Source organism: Aspergillus uvarum, assembly GCF_003184745.1.
Source record: "Aspergillus uvarum CBS 121591 unplaced genomic scaffold BO82scaffold_6, whole genome shotgun sequence".
Taxonomy (NCBI): domain Eukaryota; kingdom Fungi; phylum Ascomycota; class Eurotiomycetes; order Eurotiales; family Aspergillaceae; genus Aspergillus; species Aspergillus uvarum.
This window is the reverse complement of record NW_020291303.1, coordinates 111,934-133,188: the sequence shown is the minus strand read 5'-3', so window position 1 is coordinate 133,188 and position 21,255 is coordinate 111,934. Positions and strand designations below refer to the sequence as shown.

The following is a 21,255-nucleotide window of genomic DNA, read 5'->3' as shown; positions in this document are numbered from 1 at the left end:
CAAGTCTGGGCCAGCGCCGGTGTCTCCTCAGAAATCATCAAGCAATGGTTTCCCCAAGAAAGAGGCCAGAGACCAGGACACGAAAGCTTCTACTAAGCCTCCTGTGATAGCCCAGTCTATTGCGAGGGAGAATGCCAAACAACCCAAACAAGTCGTATTTGATGAAGCTGAATTCAGAGCTTGGACCGTGGAGGCACGACAGACGCTCGAGAAAGCCACGAAGCAGGGTTGTGATAGCAAAGGTTTTCATTTGTTGAAGGCAGCCGTGGAAACATGGGACGGACTTCAGAAGCTCGGCAGGCGGAAGAGCAATGTATCTACCAGGAAAGAGCAAGAGAACAAGCTCCGGAACTTGCGCCAGCAGATCGAGAAAATGGGGCCATTGAGGTCTCTGCTCACACCACCTTCCAAGGCAACGCCCATCACACAGCCATCTGACAAAATTGTGCATCCTCGTCCGACACCAGCCGGAACCCAAAGCGCGACAAAGCTCAAGGGCGGATCAAGTCAACGACCAGCGCAAGGAGGTTCAGCCCAGCGGGTGCAGCAGTTCTTGTCATCGACTCCAAGCCGTAGTTCACAGGCCAAAGAGAGCCCAGCCACAGCCAAGCTCGACCTCACTGCGTCCAGTTCAGAATCAGAGTCCGAGTCAGATACAAGCTCAAGCTCAAGCTCAGAGTCTGAAGATGAAGAAGACGACAGCCCGCCACCTTCGACGCAGGGCGCCAAGCATATGTCCAATGCGCCGTCGCCTTTCAAGTCTAAGTCCCCTATGCTGCCCCATCCCCCAGCTACGACTGTCACATGGTCCCACGCCCGTGGAATGCCTCAAGCCACCCGTTGCACACTGAAAGAACTAGCCGCGAAACGGAAGCAGGAGTTAGAGGAAGAGAAGAAGTCTAGAGAGAGAGAGGCCACCAAGAATCTTCAATCGAAGACTCCAGCTATACCCGGAGCCGATGATGATAGTGACAGCGAAGACGACAGTGAAAGTGAAAGTGAGAGTGAGAGCGAGAGCGAGAGCGAAAGTGAGAGTGACAGTAATTGAACTGGGGGTATCTAATGTCATGTATGATAAACGTAAATCTCGGCAATGCATGGTTCATGATCTTAATGTGATGGAGTAAATAGCCCAGATGCTAGGAACAAACCAATGAATGACTTTTATTTGCATTTCCTCGTCGCCTGTCCTTGATCTCATTACACCTACTTCTCACGGCACATTAACGCCGTTCGACTCCGCCTCTTCAGGAGCAGCCGCAATCTCAAACAGCTCCTGCGGCGGTCTCTCGACGGTCAGGTTCCAGCCAAACTTGTCCTCGACCTTCCCGTTCTGGATCCCCTTCAGCGTCTGCAAGAGCTTGACGCAGACTTCGCCGCCGCTGTTCGCCTCGCCACCGCTCTGAAACACAAACTTGTCGTTCTTCGACCGCATCGTGATACTGCGGATGGGCACCAGGGCGGCCGCCGTGCCGCAGGCGATGACCTCATCGAACTCCTGGATCTCCTCGTACGGCACGCGGCGCCTCTCGGACTTGTACCCGAGCAGGCGCTGACCGATCTCCAACACGGAGGCGGCGGTCACGGAGTCGATGGCGTTGCTGCTGTCCGGCTGCACGAGGGTCACGGTCCCGGCCGTCTTATCCTTCTTGACCCCGATGAACGCCGAGGTGGAGAACTCATCGACCTCGGAGCGCGTCCGACTATCCAGGTGCAGGGTGATCCCGAAGCCTTCGCGGTACGCCTTGGCGCTGTGCCGCAGCACCGGCGCGTAGTTGCCGCCCACCTTGGCGGAGCCGGTGCCCGCGGGGGCGCTGCGATCGAAGTCCTCGAGGATGAGCGCGTCGACCGCGCTGACCCCGTGGTAGACGCCCGTGGGCATGACGAACACGACGAAGGTGTACTCCTCGGGCGCGGTTAGGGCCAGCTGCGCCGACGACCCGAAGATCAGGGGCCGGATGTACATGGCGGCGCCCGTCTCGTGCGGCGGCACGAACTCCGCGTTGGCGGCCACGGCCAGCTGCACCGCTTCCACGAACAGCTCCTCCGGCACCGGCGGGATGGAGATGAACTCCGCCGAGTGCCGCATCCGCACCGCGTTGCGGTCGGGCCGGAAGATCGTGATCTTGTTGGTGTCGGTCGGGTGCCGGAAGGCCTTGAGGCCCTCGTACGCTTGTTGCCCGTAGTTCAGGCCCGGCGCCATGCCGTGGATGCTGAGGTGCGGGGTCGGGATGAATTTCGGCGCCGACCAGCTCGATGTGCTTGTGTTGTAGTGGCATTCGATGTGGCCGTTGACTGTAGAGAGAGAGAGAGGGGGGGGGGATTAGTTTCAAACGTAAGGTGTGTTTGTAGCACAAGCGATTTAAGGCTTGTGCGGGGGATTGACGGATCATCATGCTGAGGGGGCCACGTACCATCGCGGACTTTGAAGCCGACATTGTTCCAGTCAATGGAACTGACTGGGGGAGGGGGGAAGGTGGATGTCATGATATGGTAAGGAAGGAGAGGACTGGTTCAAGTAAATTGGAAAGAATTGAGATGTTGAGGTAGTAGGGTGGTTGAATTATTGAGTGGATGTATGAGACGAAAGAGCTGTTGCAGTCGAGACTGAGTCATGGATGAAGTCCGTGGAGGGGCGGCGGGTCTTATAATGTCGTGTTGCGCTGACTCCAAGGTCCCATGTTGGTTGGTGGATTTGCTGTTCGACAGTCTTGGAGCGTTCAGGGAAGATCTTGCCAGTAAGAATACGCCGTGTCGGGGATCGATTCGTATTCGATATTGATGATGACAGAGGATCTATACTTCAATTGACAGAATCGACAATCTCCAGACACTATTTCTGACGCCAGGCTCCACCAGTGGCGGACTAAGGCATCCTTCCGGGGCAATTGATCTGACATTCATTGCATACACCAGAGCCCAGTCACCCCAGTCACTGATGCTGCAGAACCCTAACAAGGGCCGCCCCATACACGTGATCAAGATAAGAGCCCTTGCCGCATCCGGTCTGGTGCCCCCTCTCGCCCGGGCCGATATCGCTCCCGTGGGCCCGGCACTAGGCGATGAATCAGACTTGCCTATTTCAGCCGAAGGAGTCATACCTACCGTTCCCCACCTCCCCCGGTTGGCGTCCTTTATTAGTATCTGCTGTCCTCAGCTCTTTGCTGACCTTCTCTCTTCTCAACACATTAATCACATCTTCACACACACTTGCCATCATGAGCGCTCCTAAAGTTGCCGAAAATATGCTCTGGGGTGGTCGATTCACCCGTTTGTCTCCCTTTCCATCCTCAATGGCTCTAATTGCACCGACTAACGCGTTCTGCTTCATTTCATCACAGAGGGCCTCGACCCCCTAATGGTGCAGTACAACGAGTCATTGCCATACGACCGCATCTTCTGGAAACAGGACATCGCTGGCTCCATTGCCTTTGCCCGTGCCAACACCAAGACCGGTATCCTGTCTCAACAGGAATTCGCCGAGATCGAACGGGGTTTCAAGCAGATCGCCGAGGAATGGAGCACGAACTCCTTCGTCGTGAAGGAGAATGACGAGGATATCCACACTGCCAACGAACGTCGCTTGTCGGAAATCATTGGCAAGGAGATTGGAGGCAAATTGCACACTGGTCGGTCTCGTAATGAGCAGGTTGCCACGGACATGCGGCTTTGGCTCCGCGATGAACTCCGCAAGCTTGACCAGTTCCTGTGCGATCTCATCAAGGTCTCCATTGCCCGCGCCGAGTCCGAGATCGAGTACCTCATGCCCGGCTACACCCACTTGCAGAAGGCCCAGCCTGTCCGCTGGAGCCACTGGATCTTGTCGCATGCCACCGCTTTCGCCAGTGAGCTTCAGCGGCTCCGGGAAGTCATCAAGCGGGTCAACCGCAGCCCTCTCGGTACCGGTGCTCTGGCCGGAAACCCCTTTCACATCGACCGTGAGGCGATGGCCAAGGAGCTGGGCTTCGATGGCCTTCTGTACAACTCGATGAACGCCGTGGCCGACCGTGACTTCGCCATGGAGACCATGCAGTGGGGTAGCTCGTTCATGTTGAAAATCTCTCGCTGGGCCGAAGATCTCATCATCTACAGCAGCTTGGAATTCGGATTTGTCCGTTTGTCGGACGCCTACTCGACTGGATCGTCGTTGATGCCTCAGAAGAAGAACGCAGGTATGTCAACTCTTTTCTACATATTGGTATTTGAAGCCAGACAATGCTAACTCAATGACGAATAGACAGCCTGGAGCTTCTGCGCGGAAAGTCTGGCCGTGCCTTCGGTCAGATGGCTGGCTTGATGTGCACCATCAAGGGTCTTCCCACCACCTACAACAAGGATCTGCAGGAGAGTGTTGAGCCTCTCCTGGATCACATCAAGACCGTCGGAGACAGTATTCAGATTGCCACCGGCGTTCTCTCTACCCTCACTGTCATTCCGGAGAAGATGATCGCCGCTCTTGCCCCTGAGATGCTGGCAACCGAGATCGCAGACTACCTCGTCCGCAAGGGTGTGCCGTTCCGTGAGGGCCACCACATCTCTGGCCGGGTTGTTGCCCTGGCCGAGAAGCATCAAGTCCCCATGGATACCTTGTCGTTGGAGCAGCTCAAGACCGTTGATGCTCGCTTCGATGACGACGTACAAGCTTGCTTGGACTACGAGCGTGCTGTCGAGTTGAAGGATGCAGTTGGCGGCACTAGTCGTCGGGCTGTGCTGGAGCAGACCGGTGTTCTACGGTCGTTGTTGTAAGATATAGATTTTATTGGTCGTTGTGATTTCGGGGTTTTGGGATCATTTTCGGGGCGAACAAAAGCATGAGGTCTCTTTATATCAATTAATGCATAGAGCACATTCTCTCAAATAGGGATGTGACTTCTCACTCAAATATGACGACGAACTTTTCCACATACAATGGCATGCTTTGCCAATGCTTCGGCGATATGACGTATATGTGTACTACTTACAGTAGCTGCTCACAGCCCTGAGTCAATAAAAGTCAATAGTCAAATGGGTCTAAACAATTACATGTGGATGTGCAATGGACACTATTCATCATGCGATGTAGTAGAGGCAAATGCAGAAGACTGAGTCCTCCCATTGAGACAGAAGGGTGGCCAACTTCAATGGCTAGCGACGGCGATCGTTGCCCTCGAGGATGCCGATAACACTCCCAGTGTAGAATGGATCAGCGATTATCTGGACGAATTATGGCATAGATATTGGGGGAGGAGTATAGATAGGGACGTGCTCGCTTATGCCCGGTCATTGGCCCACAATGGGGTTTGAGTTACGTAAGGCCCCAGAGCTCCGACTCCGGGATGAGTCAATGACTCTTAGTCAACAGCTCTTCCCTCCCCGACCGTCAGTCAGTCATTGAACTAGCGGCCCTATATTAATCGGCTTCACATTCCGTTGTTTCTCTTCATCTCTCTCCGAATTCAATCTACATTTCATCTTCAACCCTCATCCCTCTCACATACTCACAAAATGGCCTCTGAAAAGCCCCGTGTCTGTCTGGCCTACTCCGGTATGCCTACCTCCCCGTCTTTTCAACCCCGCAATTCGCGCCAATTGATCTCGAGATAAGAGCCATATTCGCTAACAAACGTTTCTACTCAGGTGGCCTTGACACCAGCTGCATTCTCCGCTGGCTCATCGGTATAGCCCACTTAAACACGCTTCGCTCGATCGTCAACTAACACATACAATCAGAGGAGGGTTACGACGTCGTCTGCTTCCTCGCCAATGTCGGTCAGGAGGAGGACTGGGCTGCCGTTGAGGCCAAGGCCCTGAAGATTGGTGCCAAGAAGATGATCATCGAGGATCTCCAGCGCGAGTTCATCACTGAGCTTTGCTTCCCCGCCATTCGTACGATTTCCGGCTTCTGTGTGTGGGGAAACATGCTAACTCACAATAGAGTGCAATGCCATCTACGAGGGCCGCTACCTTCTCGGTACCAGCTTGGCTCGCCCCGTGATTGCCCGTGCTCAGATGCGCGCTGCCCAGCGCGAGGGCTGCCAGTACGTCAGCCACGGTGCCACTGGCAAGGGTAACGACCAGGTCCGCTTCGAGTTGGCCTTCTACGCCATCCAGCCCTCCATCAAGATCATTGCCCCCTGGCGTGATCCTAAGTTCTTCAAGCGTTTCGCTGGCCGTAACGATCTTCTTGACTACGCCGCTCAGACCGGCATCCCCGTCACTTCCACTAAGGTGAGCACCTTTGACAACTACCGGACAATGATTCTGAGCAGTGTGCTAATATATCTCAAATAGGCCAAGCCCTGGTCCATGGGTTCGTAATTGACTATCGTCAATGGCCGTTTGGATCGCGCTAACTCTTCACCTCAGACTCCAACTCTGCCCACTGCAGTTACGAGGCCGGTATGTGACTGTGGGTTGTGAAAGATGTGAGACTCCGCTAACGATGATTTCCCACGCAGGCATCCTGGAGGACCCCAACCAGACCCCTCCCTCCGACATGTGGACCATGACCGCCGACCCCCTCACTGCCCCCAACGAGCCCGTCGACCTCACCATTCACTTCGAGCAGGGTGTGCCCACCAAGCTTGTTGCCCCCGGCAAGGAGTACACCGACCCCGTCGAGCTCTTCTACGCTCTCAACAAGCTCGGCTATACCCACGGTGTTGGCCGTATCGATATTGTCGAGAACCGCTTCATCGGCCTGAAGAGCCGTGGCTGCTACGACTGTACGGGCTCCTGCTTTACACCCGGCTTGAGAATTAATACTGACTTCTTGACTAGCTCCTGCTATGACCATCCTGCGCGATGCTCACCTTGACCTTGAGGGTCTTGTCCTCGACGGCCAGGTCCGTGCTCTGCGTGACCAGTTCGTCACCCACAACTGGTCTATCCAGCTCTACAACGGCCTGTAAGTATCTCGGCAAGCAGTCGATGTTATCGTGCAATGTTCAAATGATACTAACTGTCCCATAGCTACTTCAGCGCCGAGCGTGAGTTCATCGAGAACAGCATCAAGTTCAGCCAGAAGGTGAGTTATCGCATTCATAGGAAAATATCCACGTCATCAGTCCTAATTTGTTTCGCAGCGCGTCAACGGCGAGGTCCGCGTCCGCCTGTACAAGGGTCACACTTACATCCTCGGTCGCTCCAGCAGCACCGAGAAGCTCTACTCCGCCGAGGAGGCCTCGATGGACTCCCTGGAGGACTTCGAGCCCACTGACACCACTGGCTTCATTGCCATCCAGTCCATCCGGTTGAAGAAGTACGGTCTCCAGAAGGCCGAGGAGGGTGAGAGCCTGAGCCGTGCTTAGGCGTGAGGCATGATTTGTACGATTGATAGGGATTTTCATGGGGCATTTTCTAAAAAAGGACATAAAAGTAACACTTAATGAATAAGCACAATTCTAGACCGAATCTGAATACCTTAGCGTTTTTGTGCTGCTTCCCTGGAGCAAGTCAGAAGACTAGATACGGTACATCTCCGAGGATTTTCCTGATGTAGTTAGACCTATGAGTACGAATAAAGACCCGCGGGGCATGCACGTGACCCAGCTGACAGGGTCACGTGAATCAGGGTCTGGCTGCGGATCGGCGATTGTTGGCTGTTCCACTGGATGAATGAATGTTCCCTTCACTGGTGGATATTCCTGGATCAGACCCGATTACTTACTAAGTTAGCCGTGAAGTGTTCGTGTTCCAGGCACAGTATGTGGAGTATACATAGGGTCGTATTCCACCAGGGTGTCTCTGCTCACAGATGACGGAAGAATTAGCTGCAGGATTACACCGTTCCGGAACAAAGACCGGTCAGGATGGTGATGTTACATGTGTTCGAATGATTAGGGTACCACAGTCCCCTCTCCCCAAACTGGGTCGTTGTGTAATGATCCATGTTATTACTAGATTAACCAGCATAATGCAATCGATAGCCACTCGCTTTCTTCTGCCGCCAGTGTCATCTCTTGTCAGTAGCCTGGACTAACTTGCAAACCACGAGTCTAGCCCAGTGACCCAGAAAAGTTACTCCGCTATTATTAGACATATAAGACAAGCGGGCGCTAACCCGCCTCTTCTCTGGCGGGCTTTATTGATTGCGAGATCATCAGGCCTCATCAGGGTCACTTACTCTCTCTCTCTCTCTCTCTCTCTCACTCACTCTCGCACGTCTCTCGTTCACACTTGTTCGCTCGTTTTATCTGATCCCCCGGTTCCCCTATCTACCCCTATCCCCTCATCCCCTCACCTCGTCCTCCTAATCCAGAAAAGAATAAAAAAGAAAAAGAAAAAGAACCCACCGTCGATGCGCCACTCCACCGACAATGTGGTGGTCATCACGTTTTCTTAACGTTCTGATCGCCTGTACGGCCGCCTCCGTCGTCTCGGCCACCCGCCTGATCGAATCCAATGCGCTGAGTCTCTGCCAGAACAGCCCGAACTTCACAGCCACCTACTTCAGCGTCCGCTTCACCCCCAACAACCGCTCTCTCGCCCTCAGTTTCGACGGCGTGGCCGCGATCTCCGGCTATGTCACCGCAGACATTGTCGTCAACGTCTATGGCTATGAGCTGACCACCGAGTCCCTGAATCCGTGCACGATGAACCTGGCCGGTCTCTGCCCCATGAACGCGGGGAACATCAACGTCCCGAACGCCAACATCGATATCCCAGAGAACGTCGTCAAGAGGATTCCAGGTTGGTTTCTCGCCTGGACCCAGCAATCTGCTGACTCCGTGGAGGTGCTAGCTTTGGCGGGAACTAACGGGGCATTAGGAATCGCGTACACCGTCCCGGATCTGGACGCCTCCGTTCGCATTTACATCAATTCCACCGACGCCGGCGGGGAGAGTATCGCCTGCATCGAAGCGAGCCTGTCGAACGGGAAGACCGTCTACCAGAAAGGTGTGGGATGGGCCACGGCGGTCATATCGGGGGTCGGCTTGATCGCATCGGCGGTCACGGCCAGTCTGGGCAATTCCAACACCGCCGCCCACGTCGCCGCTAACGTTCTGTCGTTCTTCGGATTCATGCAGGCGCAGGCCATGTTCGGGATGATTTCCGTGCACATGCCGCCCATCGTCGCCGCCTGGACGCAGAATTTCCAGTGGAGCATGGGGATCATCCGAGTGACCTTCCTGGAGAAGATCTGCACCTGGTACCAGCGCGCCACGGGCGGCACTCCGAGCACGGTGCTCTCCGAGCTGTCGACTGTGTCGGTGGAGGTCATGCGGCGCAGGAAGCGCTCGATCGCGGGGGCCGCCGTCAACCTCTTCAAGCGCGCCGACGGGCAGTCGGCGACCGCGAAAACCGGCACGGTCGTCGTCCGCGGCATTAAGCGCGTTGGGTTCACGGCCCATATCGAAGGCACCAACATCTTCCTGACGGGGCTGATTTTCTTCGTCTTTTTTGTTGCGGTCGTGATGATCATCGTCGGCGCCCTGAAGGCGGCCTCCAAGCTGCTGGCGCGGTACGGTAAGATCCGCCACGATCAGTTCGCCGACTTCCACGTCTCCAAGGGGATCCTGTATCGGATGGTGCAGATCGGGTTCCCGCAGATGTGTGTTCTCTGCCTGTGGGAGTTCACGCAGCATGATTCGGCCGCGGAGGTCCTCCTAGCCGCGGTGATGCTGCTGTCCGTGATCGGGGCCCTGGGCTGGGCGGCGGTCAAAGTGATCCTCATCGCGCGGAACTCGGTGGGGATGCATCGCAACCCGGCCTACATCCTGTACTCGGACGAGGCCTGCCTCAACAAGCTGGGGTTCCTGTACGTGCAGTACCGCGCGACGGCCTACTACTTCCTGGTGCCGGCGATGAGCTACATCATCCTCAAGGCGATGTTCATTGGCCTGAGTCAGGCGGCGCCGATCGTGCAGACAGTGGCCCTGGTCATCATCGAGACGCTGATGCTGATCGGCATCAGCATACTGCGCCCCTGGATGGACCGCAAGACCAACGGGTACAACATCGCGATCGGGGCGATCAACTTCGTCAACGCGATCTTCCTCCTGTTCTTCTCGCAGGTGTTCGACCAGCCGGGGATCGTCACGGGCGTCATGGGGGTGATCTTCTTCGTGTACAACGCGGCCTTCGTGCTGGTCCTGCTCGTGCTCGTGCTCGTCACCTCGGCCTTCGCCATCTTCTCGAAAAACCCGGACCTGCGCTACCAGCCCATGCGCGACGACCGCGGCTCGTTCATCAAGTCGCAGAGCCAGCTGGGGATGACGGAGCTGGACGCGTTGGGCTCGACCGCCCGCGGCGAGAGCCCGCTGAAGCGATTCTACATGGCTGGCGAGGGAAACGTGTCCTCCAGTGCCACTGGTCTGGGGGGCGGAGGCGCGGGTGGAGGAATCCCCGGCAGCCGCAGCCGCGACAGCATTCCCAGCCATCGCAGCTCCGCCTCCCCAACCACGCGCTCCTCCCTCGTGCCCAGCACCGCAAGGGGCCCCAGTCCCGTGGGGCAAGCGGAATCTCCAGCTGCGGATGGAGCCTCCGGACGCGCCAAGCATGTGAACGCATGATCTCTCTTTGTTTTTTTGTCGTGTGATGGAGTTCCCAATTGACGATTTAGCTGATTTGATTTGATTGAGATGGGATGACGGCGTTAAAATTCGAGGTTTGCTGGGATCTTGCTTGGGCTTCTACACATGTTGGTATTCGCTTTTTCGAATCTGAAAAGTCGGTGCTCAATGGCATTTCTTCGTAAATCTTTCATAGCGGATGGTAGTAATGGGCCATTGCAGAACAGGAGCCCTGTCAATCTCCAAGGCACCCTAGGATCGATCCATAGGAGCGAAGAGAAGGCTACAGAGAACCAATGCCTAAAGATAGGTGGAATCAGGACAAATCAGAGTAATCAAAGAATGAGCAACTGGTCCACCGCTTGACCAGTCCTTCCAAGTAAGTTAAGCCCACAGCTTTCCTTCCGCATCTCGCAGTCTAATGTATTCAACGGTCACTGCGGATGGGTGTATTATAAGGAAACCGAACTAGACAACTTTATGTGATGAGGACGAACTCAAATATTAGCATCAGCCCAGACAGTTGTCATTAAGGCTCTATATCCTGCACACGCCTCGCGAAGACCATCAGCATTGTCACCCCGTGTGAATCATCCATGCCGTGGTACATAAATTTGGACCTTAACCTCTATCATGACGCACAATTGGAGTACAGTACCTCCTGCTGAATCCTACGTAGGCATTGCCGCCTCGGATAATGACAGATAAATTCGAGATCAGATACCGAGTTCACGAGATCAACAAGACGCACCAGCATGGCACTGCATGGCACTGCATGACACTGCAAGCTCTGCTGAGAGACGAAAAAGGCCACGCAACAATGCTTCAGATGTCATTACAACCCATACGCAGACAGAAATCTTCGAGTCGACCAAACTGCTATCTTTCTCGAAAGAAAAGCGTAGGCACGCCATGACAGCGATACTACCACAAGTATGTACTGTATGTGCAGCACTACAACTACAACCAGCATACCCCCGGTCCCCTTTCCCAGACCCCTCAAACCGCAAGCCTTCGTGGAAGCCCTTCCCAGACTTGAAAATAATACCAGTCTCGCGCACGACAAGATCGCATCAGCAAAGCCAAACATCTTCAGGACTGCTCACTGCTCCTGCTCCTTCGGATCCGTCGCATCCTGGCCCGGATTCGCCTCGGGGTAGTTGAACGCCTTCGCGAAACGATAGTACCCGGCCGCCAGGAGCGCGCCCATCAGCGGCCCGATCCAGTAGATGTAGTGGTATCCCGGGAAGCTGGCGGCCGCGACGTCGGGGCCGAATGATCGGGCCGGGTTCAGGGAGCCGCCGGTGAAAAACACTCCTACATCACCAACCATTCTCATTAGATCACTTCTCCTCAGCTTTATGGGGGAGGGTAACGGAGGGAAGAAGGGCATGTGGCTTACCAGCCAACTCCGCCACAAACAGCGCTAACCCAATCCCTACCGGCGCCAGGAACGTAGCATTATGCTTCTCGGCCGCCAGCATCAGGATCGTCACGATCAGCAGCGCCGTCAGAAACATCTCGATGAAGAGGCCCTGCGTGATGGAGGTGTCGGCGTTCAGCCGCGTCTGCACGGCGGTGATGGGCCCGGGGAACATGCAGGACACCAGGGCGGCGGCGACGATGCCGCCTAGGATCTGCACGGGGAGGAGGAAGGCGCAGCGGAGCCAGGGCATTGTGCCTGCCAGTGAGAGGCCGAGGGTTACCTGCGCCCGGAGATTAGCAGAACTTAGGGTTGGTCGGTTTGTGGCTACGACTGGGTATTTGGGGAGAGGCGGAGGGGGAGGGGGGCGTACAGCTGGATTGAACAGCCCGCCGGAGATCCGGTAGAAGGCCCAGGCCACCACAAGGAGGGACATGCCGAAGCTCAGGGAGATGTAGAGTAGGCTCTGCGGGTTGATGGCGTCGCTGTCGCTGGTCATCGCGGCCACTTGCGTCCCTGCGAAGGCGAACCAGAGGAATAACACGGTCCCTACGAACTCGCTTGATGCGGCGAGGAGGTGGTTTTTTAGGGCTTTTCTTCCTTTGTGTATGGCTTGTTCGTTGTTGGTGGGTGGTGGTTGTTGTTCCACGTCTGTGTTTTGGTTTGAATTCTGCATGGTTTTGAGGGGCGAGGAGGATATTCGGGGTCTAATTTGGGGTGGGCTGGGGCTTGGATAAGGCAGAAGAGGGTGTAAGCTTGTAAGCTGGTGGCTCTTGTGATTGTCGATGTTTTCTTACTATATCTTTACATTGGGATCTGTTCATCAGGACGGTGAGTTGGGAAGGAGTATGATATAGTGGATGTCAGTTCTGGATCGATGAGGATGCTGTATCAAGCGTCACGATGACAGCATGCGAGAATTGAGGAAGAAATAAGCGAGTAAGGATATCACCCCCATGGATTGAGTTTGTGTGTATGCTAGCAATGTGCACCTAGATAAATTGGAAACAGGAATCAGGGTCCGATCGCATCTCCATCAACCCAATCATCGATTTCACGTGAGTAGGAATCCTTTGGCGACAGTCCAAATGAAATCTTCAAGATGCTCGAATCAAGGTCGAAAAAGATGAAGTATTCTGGGCAGGATTCTGATATCTAATCATCCGATACTCACAAAATTACGCAACTCTACCAAGGCCTGATGTCTGGGGTATTGGTAACTAGCACGATTGGATCGCCGTGGCGGCTCAGTTACCAGCCACAAGGCGTTCTGGAATCGGGCTTCCAGTCCTTTGGATCTCTATTGAATAAAGTTTGCGGGGTGTGTGATTGACAGGTGTCTACCACGTGAGGATATCCGATCCGCTTCGAGGACATCTGGTAATGGGTGACGTGAGCATTACAGCTTCGATCTCAGCGTATCTTCCTATTCTGAGAGTGTGCCAACATAGTGGTCTGCGAGTGTCCCATTCTTGGTACCTTGGTCTGGGTGGCGAATATGGGCTTGATCATTCGCTGGTGGAACTTGCCGTAGCCAGAATATACGGTGAGGATCTATAGTTTAGTCCTGCATGTCATATAGTAGCCGTGTTATCTTGCAATCCCAAACCCCCTGGACAGCACACCTTATCTTGACCCTTTCAAGTTTTGCCATCTATCCCCAAATGGATAGTCCATTTCTGATACGGATCTACGAACTGCCTCTGAGCACCAACGTGAACGTCACACCTTTCATTGTTATTAGCTGGCTGATCAGAACCGACTAAGTGTCATCCTTGAAAAGCAACCACATCCATAACTCGTCGGCTAAACAGGTCGCCCTCGCTGCGGATATTGTCGCAAGCCGAAGAGCACTTCAGCCACTGAATCCCCTATCATAGATAGATGTCTCGCAAGATCAAAACTTGAGAGATCGACAGTCACAACCTCATTCAAGCTGGACTTTCGCGATGTAGCAAAGGACACATACAAAAAAGTCCAGGAAGAGATCCGGGGTTATGGGTCTACCGATCTGTAGAAACCTGCCTCCAGGTAGTCCAGAAAGGAACGGCATATTTACCTGCCAGTGAGTCCCTTCATGCTCTATTGGTCTGCATATGCTGGACCGATGGAAGTGGTTAGCGGAGGACTACCAACAATGGCACCTATAGTTGCGGATGATAGATGGTTATGAATTACTTAATCCGCAAGTAGAAGCTACTGGTGAGCATCAATCAGAGGCATCATTTCAAAGATCACCCCCGGATTTAGAAAGTAATAATACACTATTCTTAGGTATCGAAGCAGTGTGCACCGCATTAGGCGAGCGGGCGGAACTGGCAGCCAAACGCCTCAGTACTTACTTGACTCCTACCCGCCTACCATCTTCCCCCCTGACTCAAAACGTTTCAACCCATCCAACTCCTGATCAGACCACCTCACATCCCTCTTCCACCATGAAGAGCACAGACAACCACACCCCATGCAGTAACATAGCCGATAGCCGAATTCGCAATCGATGCGGGGTTCCTGTCACCCGCAGCCATTGGCTACAACCCGGCCAAGGAGACGCAATCCCCGCCGATCATGCTGCTTATCAGCCGACTCCCGATAGACGACGCAGTCAGTGCATGTATACACGGCGCATGGCAACAGTGCGGGGATGCAGACGAGCGGCTTTAAATTGAGCTCACCCGTCACGTCCGCAGGTTACTGCTCAACCCCCCTTGGGCATTGTCCAGCACCTCTCAACCTCAAGTGAAGTGTTTACCGTCCCAGCCAACCCCAAGATGGCCCCCAAACGCCCCAACTTCCTCGTCGTCGTAGCCGATGACCTGGGCTACTCAGACATCGGCTGCTACGGCGGCGAGATCCGCACCCCGAATTTGAATCGCTTGGCGGAGGAAGGTGTGCGGTTCACCGATTTCCATGCCGCAGCAGCGTGCTCGTCTGTCATCCCCTTCCTTTCTTTCTCTCGTACTGTCATGCTGTTTTTATTGTCTTGGCATAACGCTGACAGTCCGATACAATAATTTACAGCCCCACCCGCGCCATGATCATGACGGGAACGGACCACCACATAGCGGGCCTCGGCAACCTAATCGAGTGGACCAACATCACCGGCCAGAACGGGCCCAAGGGGTCGCAGATGTCCACCGCCCCGCAACGCGGAATGCCGGGCTACGAAGGCTATCTCAACGAGCGCGTGGTCGCGCTGCCCGAGCTCCTCCGCGACGCCGGCTACCACACCCTCATGGCCGGCAAGTGGCATCTGGGGCTGACCCCGGACCGCGCCCCCTGTAAGCGCGGCTTCGAGCGGTCGCTGGCGCACCTCCCAGCTTGCTCGAACCATTACGCGTTCGAGCCGCAGCTGGCCGGGGCGGATGAGACGCCGACGTTTTTGGAGGCGAGCTTCATCGCGTTGCATATGGAGGATGACCAGTATGTCAAAAAGTTGCCGGAGGGGTGGTACTCGTCCGATGGGTACGGGGACCGGATGTGTCAATACCTGCGGGAATGGCATGAGCGGGAGGATGATGGTGAGGGGGAAGGGGAGGAGCAGCGGAGGCCGTTCTTCGCCTACTTGCCTTTCACGGCGCCGCATTGGCCGCTTCAGGCGCCAAGGGAGTATATCGAGCATTATCGCGGGGTGTACGATGAGGGGCCGGATGTGCTGCGGCAGAAGAGATTGGAAAGGTTGAAGGCGTTGGGCATGATTCGCGAGGATGTGGAGGCGCATCCAGTCGTGGCTGAGGGTGAGGTCAAGCCGTGGGAGGAGTTCACTCCGGAGGAGAAGGTGTTATCCTGTCGCGCGATGGAGGTGTTTGCTGCGATGGTCGAGTGTATCGATGCCAATGTCGGGAAGGTGGTGGATTATCTGGAGTCCATCGGCGAGCTCGACAACACCTTCGTCTGCTTTATGTCGGACAACGGCGCGGAGGGGGCCGCGTACGAGGCCTACCCGATGGTGCAGAGTGGCGTGATGCCGCATCTGCAGAAGTACTACGACAACTCGCTGGAGAATCTGGGGAATTACAACTCGTTCATCTGGTACGGTCCGCGGTGGGCGCAGGCTGCGACCGCTCCCTCAAGACTTTACAAAGCCTACACGACGGAAGGCGGCGTGCATGTGCCTTTCCTGGCACGGTTCCCGGCTTCGGTGCGCGCAGCGGCGGACCACGTCAAGAACGGTAGCATCACGAATCAATTCGCTACGGTCATGGATCTGGCCCCGTCGATCCTGGAGATGGCGGGCGTGACGCACCCAGCGCCACTCTATCAGGGACGGGAGGTCGTGCCGATGCGAGGGAAGTCGTTTTATCCCTGGGCGACGGGCGAGAATTCCCGCATTCACGAGAAGGAATTCATCCAAGGCTGGGAAACGTGTGGTCGGGCGGCATTGCGGTTCGGGGATTGGAAGATCGTCTATATTCCCAAGCCGAAGGGGCCGGAGCGATGGCAGCTGTACAACCTGGTCGAGGACCCCGGCGAGATCCACGATCTGGTCGAGGAGCATCCTGATCGATTGAAGCAGTTGCTGAGATTATGGGATCAGTATGTCATAGAAACCGGCGTGATTCCCTTGAGCCCTGACTTGGGCGAGTTCCTGGAAGCGACCGAGGCGCAGATGCCGGAGAATGCGTGGATGGAGTACGACTACTGGAAGCAGGGGGCCAGAGACGACCCGAAGAAGTTCATGAGGCAGCCTCCTCGGTTTCAGCGGGTGGTTAAGCAGTTCTGAGGGAGCACCTCGGTGTTGGCTATGAGCCGTATACACATATCTAAGTGCAGTTTTCATCCTTCCATGCATTAAAGAATATCTCCAGTGGAGCTCAACCCAGTGTCCTACCATCAAATCGACTCCCTCAAACAGCCAGAACCCCTCCCCTGAAGATGATACGGCCGCGCTACGCAATCAGGGAACGATTCAATAAAAGGCGCAGCCGCCTCCAGCAGTAGCTGCCTCCTCCAAGCCCCCGGCTTCTCAGCCCCAGCCTTCGTACCTTCATCCTGGACCCGACGTAGCCCACCCCTCTCCCTCAAAGCCACCGACCCCCTAACCTCAGGACGCTGACAAGCCCCCAACTCCCCCTTCTCACGCCGCACACGCAACCGCTCCCTCGCCAGCCGCAGTCTCTCCAGCGCCCGCTCAAACTCCCATTCCTTCAGCCGCACGCTATTACTATACTGAAACCCAAAGACCCGATCCCACTCCGACGGCCTCTCATTCAGATACACATAATAATAGAACTCACTCCGCTGCATGCGATCCTCCCCACGGATCTCGGCGTGTGATCGCCGCCGCCGAAGCAGCATTTGCGTGAGATTCCGGACGTACAGGGGGAAGACATTCGGCGAGGTGCGGAAGAACATTCGGTCTGAGTTGCTATCATCATCGTCGTTGTCGTCGTCGAGGGATAGTGATAATGTCCGGCGAAGGGTATCCCGCGCGTAATGGAAGCTTATCGGCTGACCTGCAGTAGGACCAGCACCAGCACCAGCACCAGCACCAGCACCAGCACCAGCACCAGCACCAGTACCAGTATCAGTATCAGCACCAGCACCAGCCGCCGCTGCCGCACGAGTAAACTGGATGTCCGATACAGCCGGATGCAACGTCCCCGCCGTATAGGCAAAGAACAGATCTTTCTTCCCACCCTCCCTCTGACGGTAGATAACCACCCTCATCCCCCGCAACCCGGTCACCCGATCCAACTCCAACAGCCCCCCGTCCCAGTACGTATCCTTCCCGCTGGCCGGCGGGAACGCCAGCACCATTTCTACAGACACGGAGCGGAGGTTCGGGCAGGCGAGGCTGACTAACGCGAACGTCTCGTGCCACTCCGCGGCGTGCGTCTCCATGCCCTGTGACTGCGGGAGGAAGAAGGCGAGATGGCGGATTGTCTGGATCTGCGGGCGAGTGAGGCAACTGGTGAAGTTGGCAAACGCCTCGGTTTCTTGGGTGCGGAAGAGCGGGGCGCTGTAGGCGTAGTCGTGGGTTTCGTGGTGGAGTTGGCGGTTGGTGAGGAGGAGGGCGTAGCTGGGTTGGTAGTGGGGTTTGTTGAGCGTGGTGGGGGATGGATTGTGGGGGGAGGGTAGGGGGGTTCTGGCTTGGTCGACCCTGAGTGGGTTGGTGGTGGTGCGGTCGGGCATGGGTTTGCGTTGGATGGTGATGGGTTGGGTGGTGAAGCAGTAGGTGTAGATTATTTGGCGGAGTTCGGGGGGGAGGGTTAGGAGGGTCGGTTTGGGGCTGTTTGGGTTAGATGGGTTTCCGAGGGGTGAGAGAGGGGATGAGTTACTCGGGGAAGGAGAGCGGGGATGGGTTGGGGTGTTGAGGGCTTACCGGGGGGAGTCCATTAGGGCTGGGGTGATGCGGTTGAAGCTGTTGTGGTAGCTGTAGATCTTCGGTCGAGGGATAAACACAGAAGAAAGATCATGTCGCAATCACGTTGGAGGCTGATGGCTGCTTACTCGGCGCTAATGACGCTAAGGTTCTTAGATGGTAGCTAATGTTTATCTAGCACTGTATATCATTTGCTCCAGTCTGGCTTGTATGTAAGAGATAAGTAGATATGAATTCCGGGATCAGTAGAGGTTTGATTTCTCGGGCTTACCGACTATCTATATTGAGATGTAATATTTTTATTGTCAGAACCTGAAAATACAGTGCTTATATGGGTCCTAGGATATATAGGTAGATCTTGACTCTTGAAAAAACCACCATATTGAACTAGCTGACTCGTTGAACGTATATACTGTTGTTTGAAAGATGATTGATTACAGGAGATGGAGAGCATTAAGTTGGGGTTGGAATTTACATGTAGAACCAACCGTACCTAGTAGAGCACCAAAAGTAAGGCGGAATGCCCTGAAATTCCTTGCGACAACGTCATATGTGTGAACAAGCAGAGAGTTCAGTGAGGACCATAAATGCCTCTGGGAGCACTTATATCTCCAGACTTGAGGTCACTGAGTCAGGCATCCAATTCCAATTTCAGCTGAACAGGCAACAATTGTATAAATGAAGTAGATCGGCATGCTACCAGCCCAGAAGGGCTAGATCGAATTACGGACACATTTTACTCCACTCTGATGCCGGCAACCCGATCAGATTTATGTGTATCTACATGTACCGTACGTATTGAGTATATATTGTAAGTCTGTGAAATGATCCAGGATTCGCAGAATCAACAACACCCCCAATCTCGGCCTAGTATTCTAATAGTCCTGGTCCAACTGAGACAATCCCTAATTGGTTTATTAACCTTAAGGAAATAGCATCCTCTAATTGTTGTAAAAGATATCTAATACTTTATTTCTGCTAGTTCAGACTACTCTTAAGTATTTTTCTTCTATTTAATACTTACTTCTGATTTTCTTATCTTAAACCTCATATAATCTGTCTATCAATATATCCAACTTAGCACGGAATACCGGATTGTACAATTTACCCCCTAAGATCTTTAAATCAACCTTTATATACCTGGATCTTAATTTGATTAAGGCTCTCTGCTTAGTTGACCAAAAGCTGGCCGAGAAGTACATCAGATTCTAATTTCTAAAATATATCTAACAGCCTGTTTTTAATATCTTACTATAAAATCTCTGCTCTCTCTATATATTAATATATAATCCTATACTTAGTAAAAAATCTACTCACTTATATTTTTTACTACAACTATAAATCTTCTAGATTAGATAAAGATATTAAATCTAAAAAGTATATAGTACAGAAATTCAAAAAGCTTAGAAATATTGTTTCCAGGACTAAGATCAGATTTATACCAAAGTGTTGTACAATACCTGTGGCATGCAGCCGCCAGCTCTCATTCCGACACTGATGTTGTTGCTGATTCGTCGGGCTTCCAATCCGGGTTCTTAAGTCAGTATGAAGCTGACCCCTCTTTTCCAAGATGTATATAAGCACTCAAAATCCTTAGGGGGATTGGGAAACCCCAAGGATTAGTCTTGCAATTAATAGGAGACTACTTTTAACTGCTTTTGCCTTGCCTAACCAGCGTGTACCTCAATGGGGCATGCCAAGGGTCCTACTAGATAGACTTAGGTAAAAGGTGGTAGTCTAGTCTACGTGTAGAAACTGACCGATGTTACTAACCTATAAGAGGGCGACTGATACCAATTGAGGTCTTGATGTTCTTGGTTCTCGCCCTAAAGGGTCCCAGAGATTTCAGGGACCGGATTCGACTTTTCCTGATCTGGTGCAGACTCGACCCCACCGAACTCAGGGATCGTTCAATCATTCCATTTTCTCGTGCAACCAGAAGATGTTTTTCTACCTTACACCTTCCCGGTGACTCCGGAGTGGTGGCATGCAATCCGGTCGACGAGAACTTTTCGTGTTCAGCAGAAAACTTTTCATTGTATGTGGGGTTGGAGCGAGAATTCCGAAGTATCACTGGTTTGTCGAAGCCGATCTGCTCTTTGTTTTTTTTTTTTTTTATTTCTTTGTAGGGAATCATGACAGTCTGACACCTGTGCAGTGACAGGCATGCTTCCTTGGGTATGCTCCGATGTACTGTACATCTGTTTACCGAGAAGACCCTTGGCTCGGGTGACGGGACAGAAGCACGCCGAACCTTGGGTTGGTATACTGGAACGTCAAGCGCCTGTTTTGAACTGATTGATTTAGACTCGAGACTCAATAACAAGAGAAGCTATTCAGGGGTTAACTCGACGCCTTCGAGCTAAGGTGGGATTTATCCCAAGTTGATCCTCCCCATGTCAGATCGCAGTACCCTTCAGGCCAATGTGACTATTAGATACCATTGTCGTAATTCGATATCATGTTGCCGAGTATAGTGGGCTATCCCGGTTTACTAAGGCCGCTCTGAGCCCTCTCCCAGTGCTTCTATAGCAGCATAAAAGACCTCATAGATTGAACGCAAATTTGTAGACATCGCGGACTTTGGTTAGTCTTATTCTTAGTCTAGATACAAGATCAGTTGTGGCACAAGTTCTCTCATCTTCATATCTGATACCGTGAGGTCGCTTGATGCCTCGCAGATGATAGAAGAGCGATGATAGATCTAATCGAGCTGCGGAGATCACGATGGTACTAGATGGCTTGGCTCCAAGTTGTTGCACTGGCTAGTTCTGCCAGAGATAGTGTATGCAAGAGAACTGCTAATCTTTGCGTTGTCCGTCAATCTTTGACTGTGGGACCCGGATTGTGGTCAGGAGAGTATCTGCATCCTGTCAGCCATTTCGGCGATATTGACTGTACGTAGGCAAGGAAAAGGTACAATGTTTTCTGGGAAATTAGAGCTGAACTATTCACTGTCGACTACGATGGCGTCTACGGGACACACCGGACGATAGAAAAGATCAAATGCAATCGAC

At 53.7% G+C, this 21,255-nt stretch overlaps 7 protein-coding genes across 7 annotated transcripts; 4 read left to right on the top strand and 3 right to left on the bottom strand.

Annotated features, from left to right (window-relative positions):
- Positions 1-1,130: 1,130 nt before the first annotated feature.
- On the bottom strand, positions 1,131-2,603 carry BO82DRAFT_162554 (branched-chain amino acid aminotransferase). Its single transcript, XM_025630269.1, has 2 exons — positions 2,415-2,603; positions 1,131-2,295 (listed from the first exon to the last, which is right to left on the bottom strand). Exons 1-2 carry the CDS (start codon positions 2,485-2,487, stop codon positions 1,214-1,216), a joined length of 1,155 nt encoding a protein of 384 aa, XP_025495731.1. The 5' UTR covers positions 2,488-2,603; the 3' UTR covers positions 1,131-1,213.
- Positions 2,604-3,112: 509 nt separating this feature from the next.
- On the top strand, positions 3,113-4,910 carry BO82DRAFT_350862 (argininosuccinate lyase ARG4). The gene is made up of 2 exons (XM_025634261.1): positions 3,113-4,172; positions 4,238-4,910. Exons 1-2 carry the CDS (start codon positions 3,359-3,361, stop codon positions 4,744-4,746), a joined length of 1,323 nt encoding a protein of 440 aa, XP_025495730.1. The 5' UTR covers positions 3,113-3,358; the 3' UTR covers positions 4,747-4,910.
- Positions 4,911-5,373: 463 nt separating this feature from the next.
- Positions 5,374-7,289, top strand: BO82DRAFT_429051 (argininosuccinate synthase; the record flags this gene model as incomplete). The annotated part of the gene is made up of 10 exons (XM_025640498.1): positions 5,374-5,524; positions 5,617-5,655; positions 5,710-5,865; positions 5,915-6,207; positions 6,271-6,289; positions 6,346-6,378; positions 6,438-6,704; positions 6,760-6,886; positions 6,952-7,006; positions 7,065-7,289. The coding sequence occupies exons 1-10, from the start codon at positions 5,485-5,487 to the stop codon at positions 7,287-7,289; spliced, it is 1,254 nt and encodes a 417-aa protein (XP_025495729.1). The 5' UTR covers positions 5,374-5,484.
- A 778-nt stretch (positions 7,290-8,067) lies between these two features.
- Positions 8,068-10,788, top strand: BO82DRAFT_350860 (transient receptor potential ion channel family protein). The gene is made up of 2 exons (XM_025634260.1): positions 8,068-8,670; positions 8,749-10,788. Exons 1-2 carry the CDS (start codon positions 8,298-8,300, stop codon positions 10,491-10,493), a joined length of 2,118 nt encoding a protein of 705 aa, XP_025495728.1. The 5' UTR covers positions 8,068-8,297; the 3' UTR covers positions 10,494-10,788.
- A 709-nt stretch (positions 10,789-11,497) lies between these two features.
- BO82DRAFT_327139 (MIP/aquaporin family protein) lies at positions 11,498-12,592 on the bottom strand (the record flags this gene model as incomplete). The annotated part of the gene is made up of 3 exons (XM_025632950.1): positions 11,498-11,827; positions 11,904-12,199; positions 12,290-12,592. 3 exons carry the CDS (start codon positions 12,590-12,592, stop codon positions 11,596-11,598), a joined length of 831 nt encoding a protein of 276 aa, XP_025495727.1. The 3' UTR covers positions 11,498-11,595.
- Positions 12,593-14,632: 2,040 nt separating this feature from the next.
- Positions 14,633-16,865, top strand: BO82DRAFT_429048 (arylsulfatase). The gene is made up of 2 exons (XM_025640497.1): positions 14,633-14,842; positions 14,935-16,865. The coding sequence occupies exons 1-2, from the start codon at positions 14,685-14,687 to the stop codon at positions 16,634-16,636; spliced, it is 1,860 nt and encodes a 619-aa protein (XP_025495726.1). The 5' UTR covers positions 14,633-14,684; the 3' UTR covers positions 16,637-16,865.
- Positions 16,692-18,252, bottom strand: BO82DRAFT_422338 (uncharacterized protein; the record flags this gene model as incomplete). Its single annotated transcript, XM_025640202.1, has 2 exons — positions 16,692-18,145; positions 18,239-18,252. 2 exons carry the CDS (start codon positions 18,250-18,252, stop codon positions 16,747-16,749), a joined length of 1,413 nt encoding a protein of 470 aa, XP_025495725.1. The 3' UTR covers positions 16,692-16,746.
- Between the last annotated feature and the right edge of the window lie 3,003 nt (positions 18,253-21,255).

Bases quoted from the DNA above. Each gene is read 5' to 3' on its own strand.
- BO82DRAFT_162554 (XM_025630269.1), bottom strand. From the start codon at position 2,487: ATGACATCCACCTTCCCCCCTCCCCCAGTCAGTTCCATTGACTGGAAC. The intron at 2,296-2,414 runs GTACGTGGCCCC...CTCTCTCTACAG, and splicing joins CGGCTTCAAAGTCCGCGATG to TCAACGGCCACATCGAATGC.
- BO82DRAFT_350860 (XM_025634260.1), top strand. From the start codon at position 8,298: ATGTGGTGGTCATCACGTTTTCTTAACGTTCTGATCGCCTGTACGGCC. The intron at 8,671-8,748 runs GTTGGTTTCTCG...ACGGGGCATTAG, and splicing joins CGTCGTCAAGAGGATTCCAG to GAATCGCGTACACCGTCCCG.
- BO82DRAFT_350862 (XM_025634261.1), top strand. From the start codon at position 3,359: ATGGTGCAGTACAACGAGTCATTGCCATACGACCGCATCTTCTGGAAA. The intron at 4,173-4,237 runs GTATGTCAACTC...AATGACGAATAG, and splicing joins GCCTCAGAAGAAGAACGCAG to ACAGCCTGGAGCTTCTGCGC.
- BO82DRAFT_429048 (XM_025640497.1), top strand. From the start codon at position 14,685: ATGGCCCCCAAACGCCCCAACTTCCTCGTCGTCGTAGCCGATGACCTG. The intron at 14,843-14,934 runs GTCTGTCATCCC...AATAATTTACAG, and splicing joins CATGCCGCAGCAGCGTGCTC to CCCCACCCGCGCCATGATCA.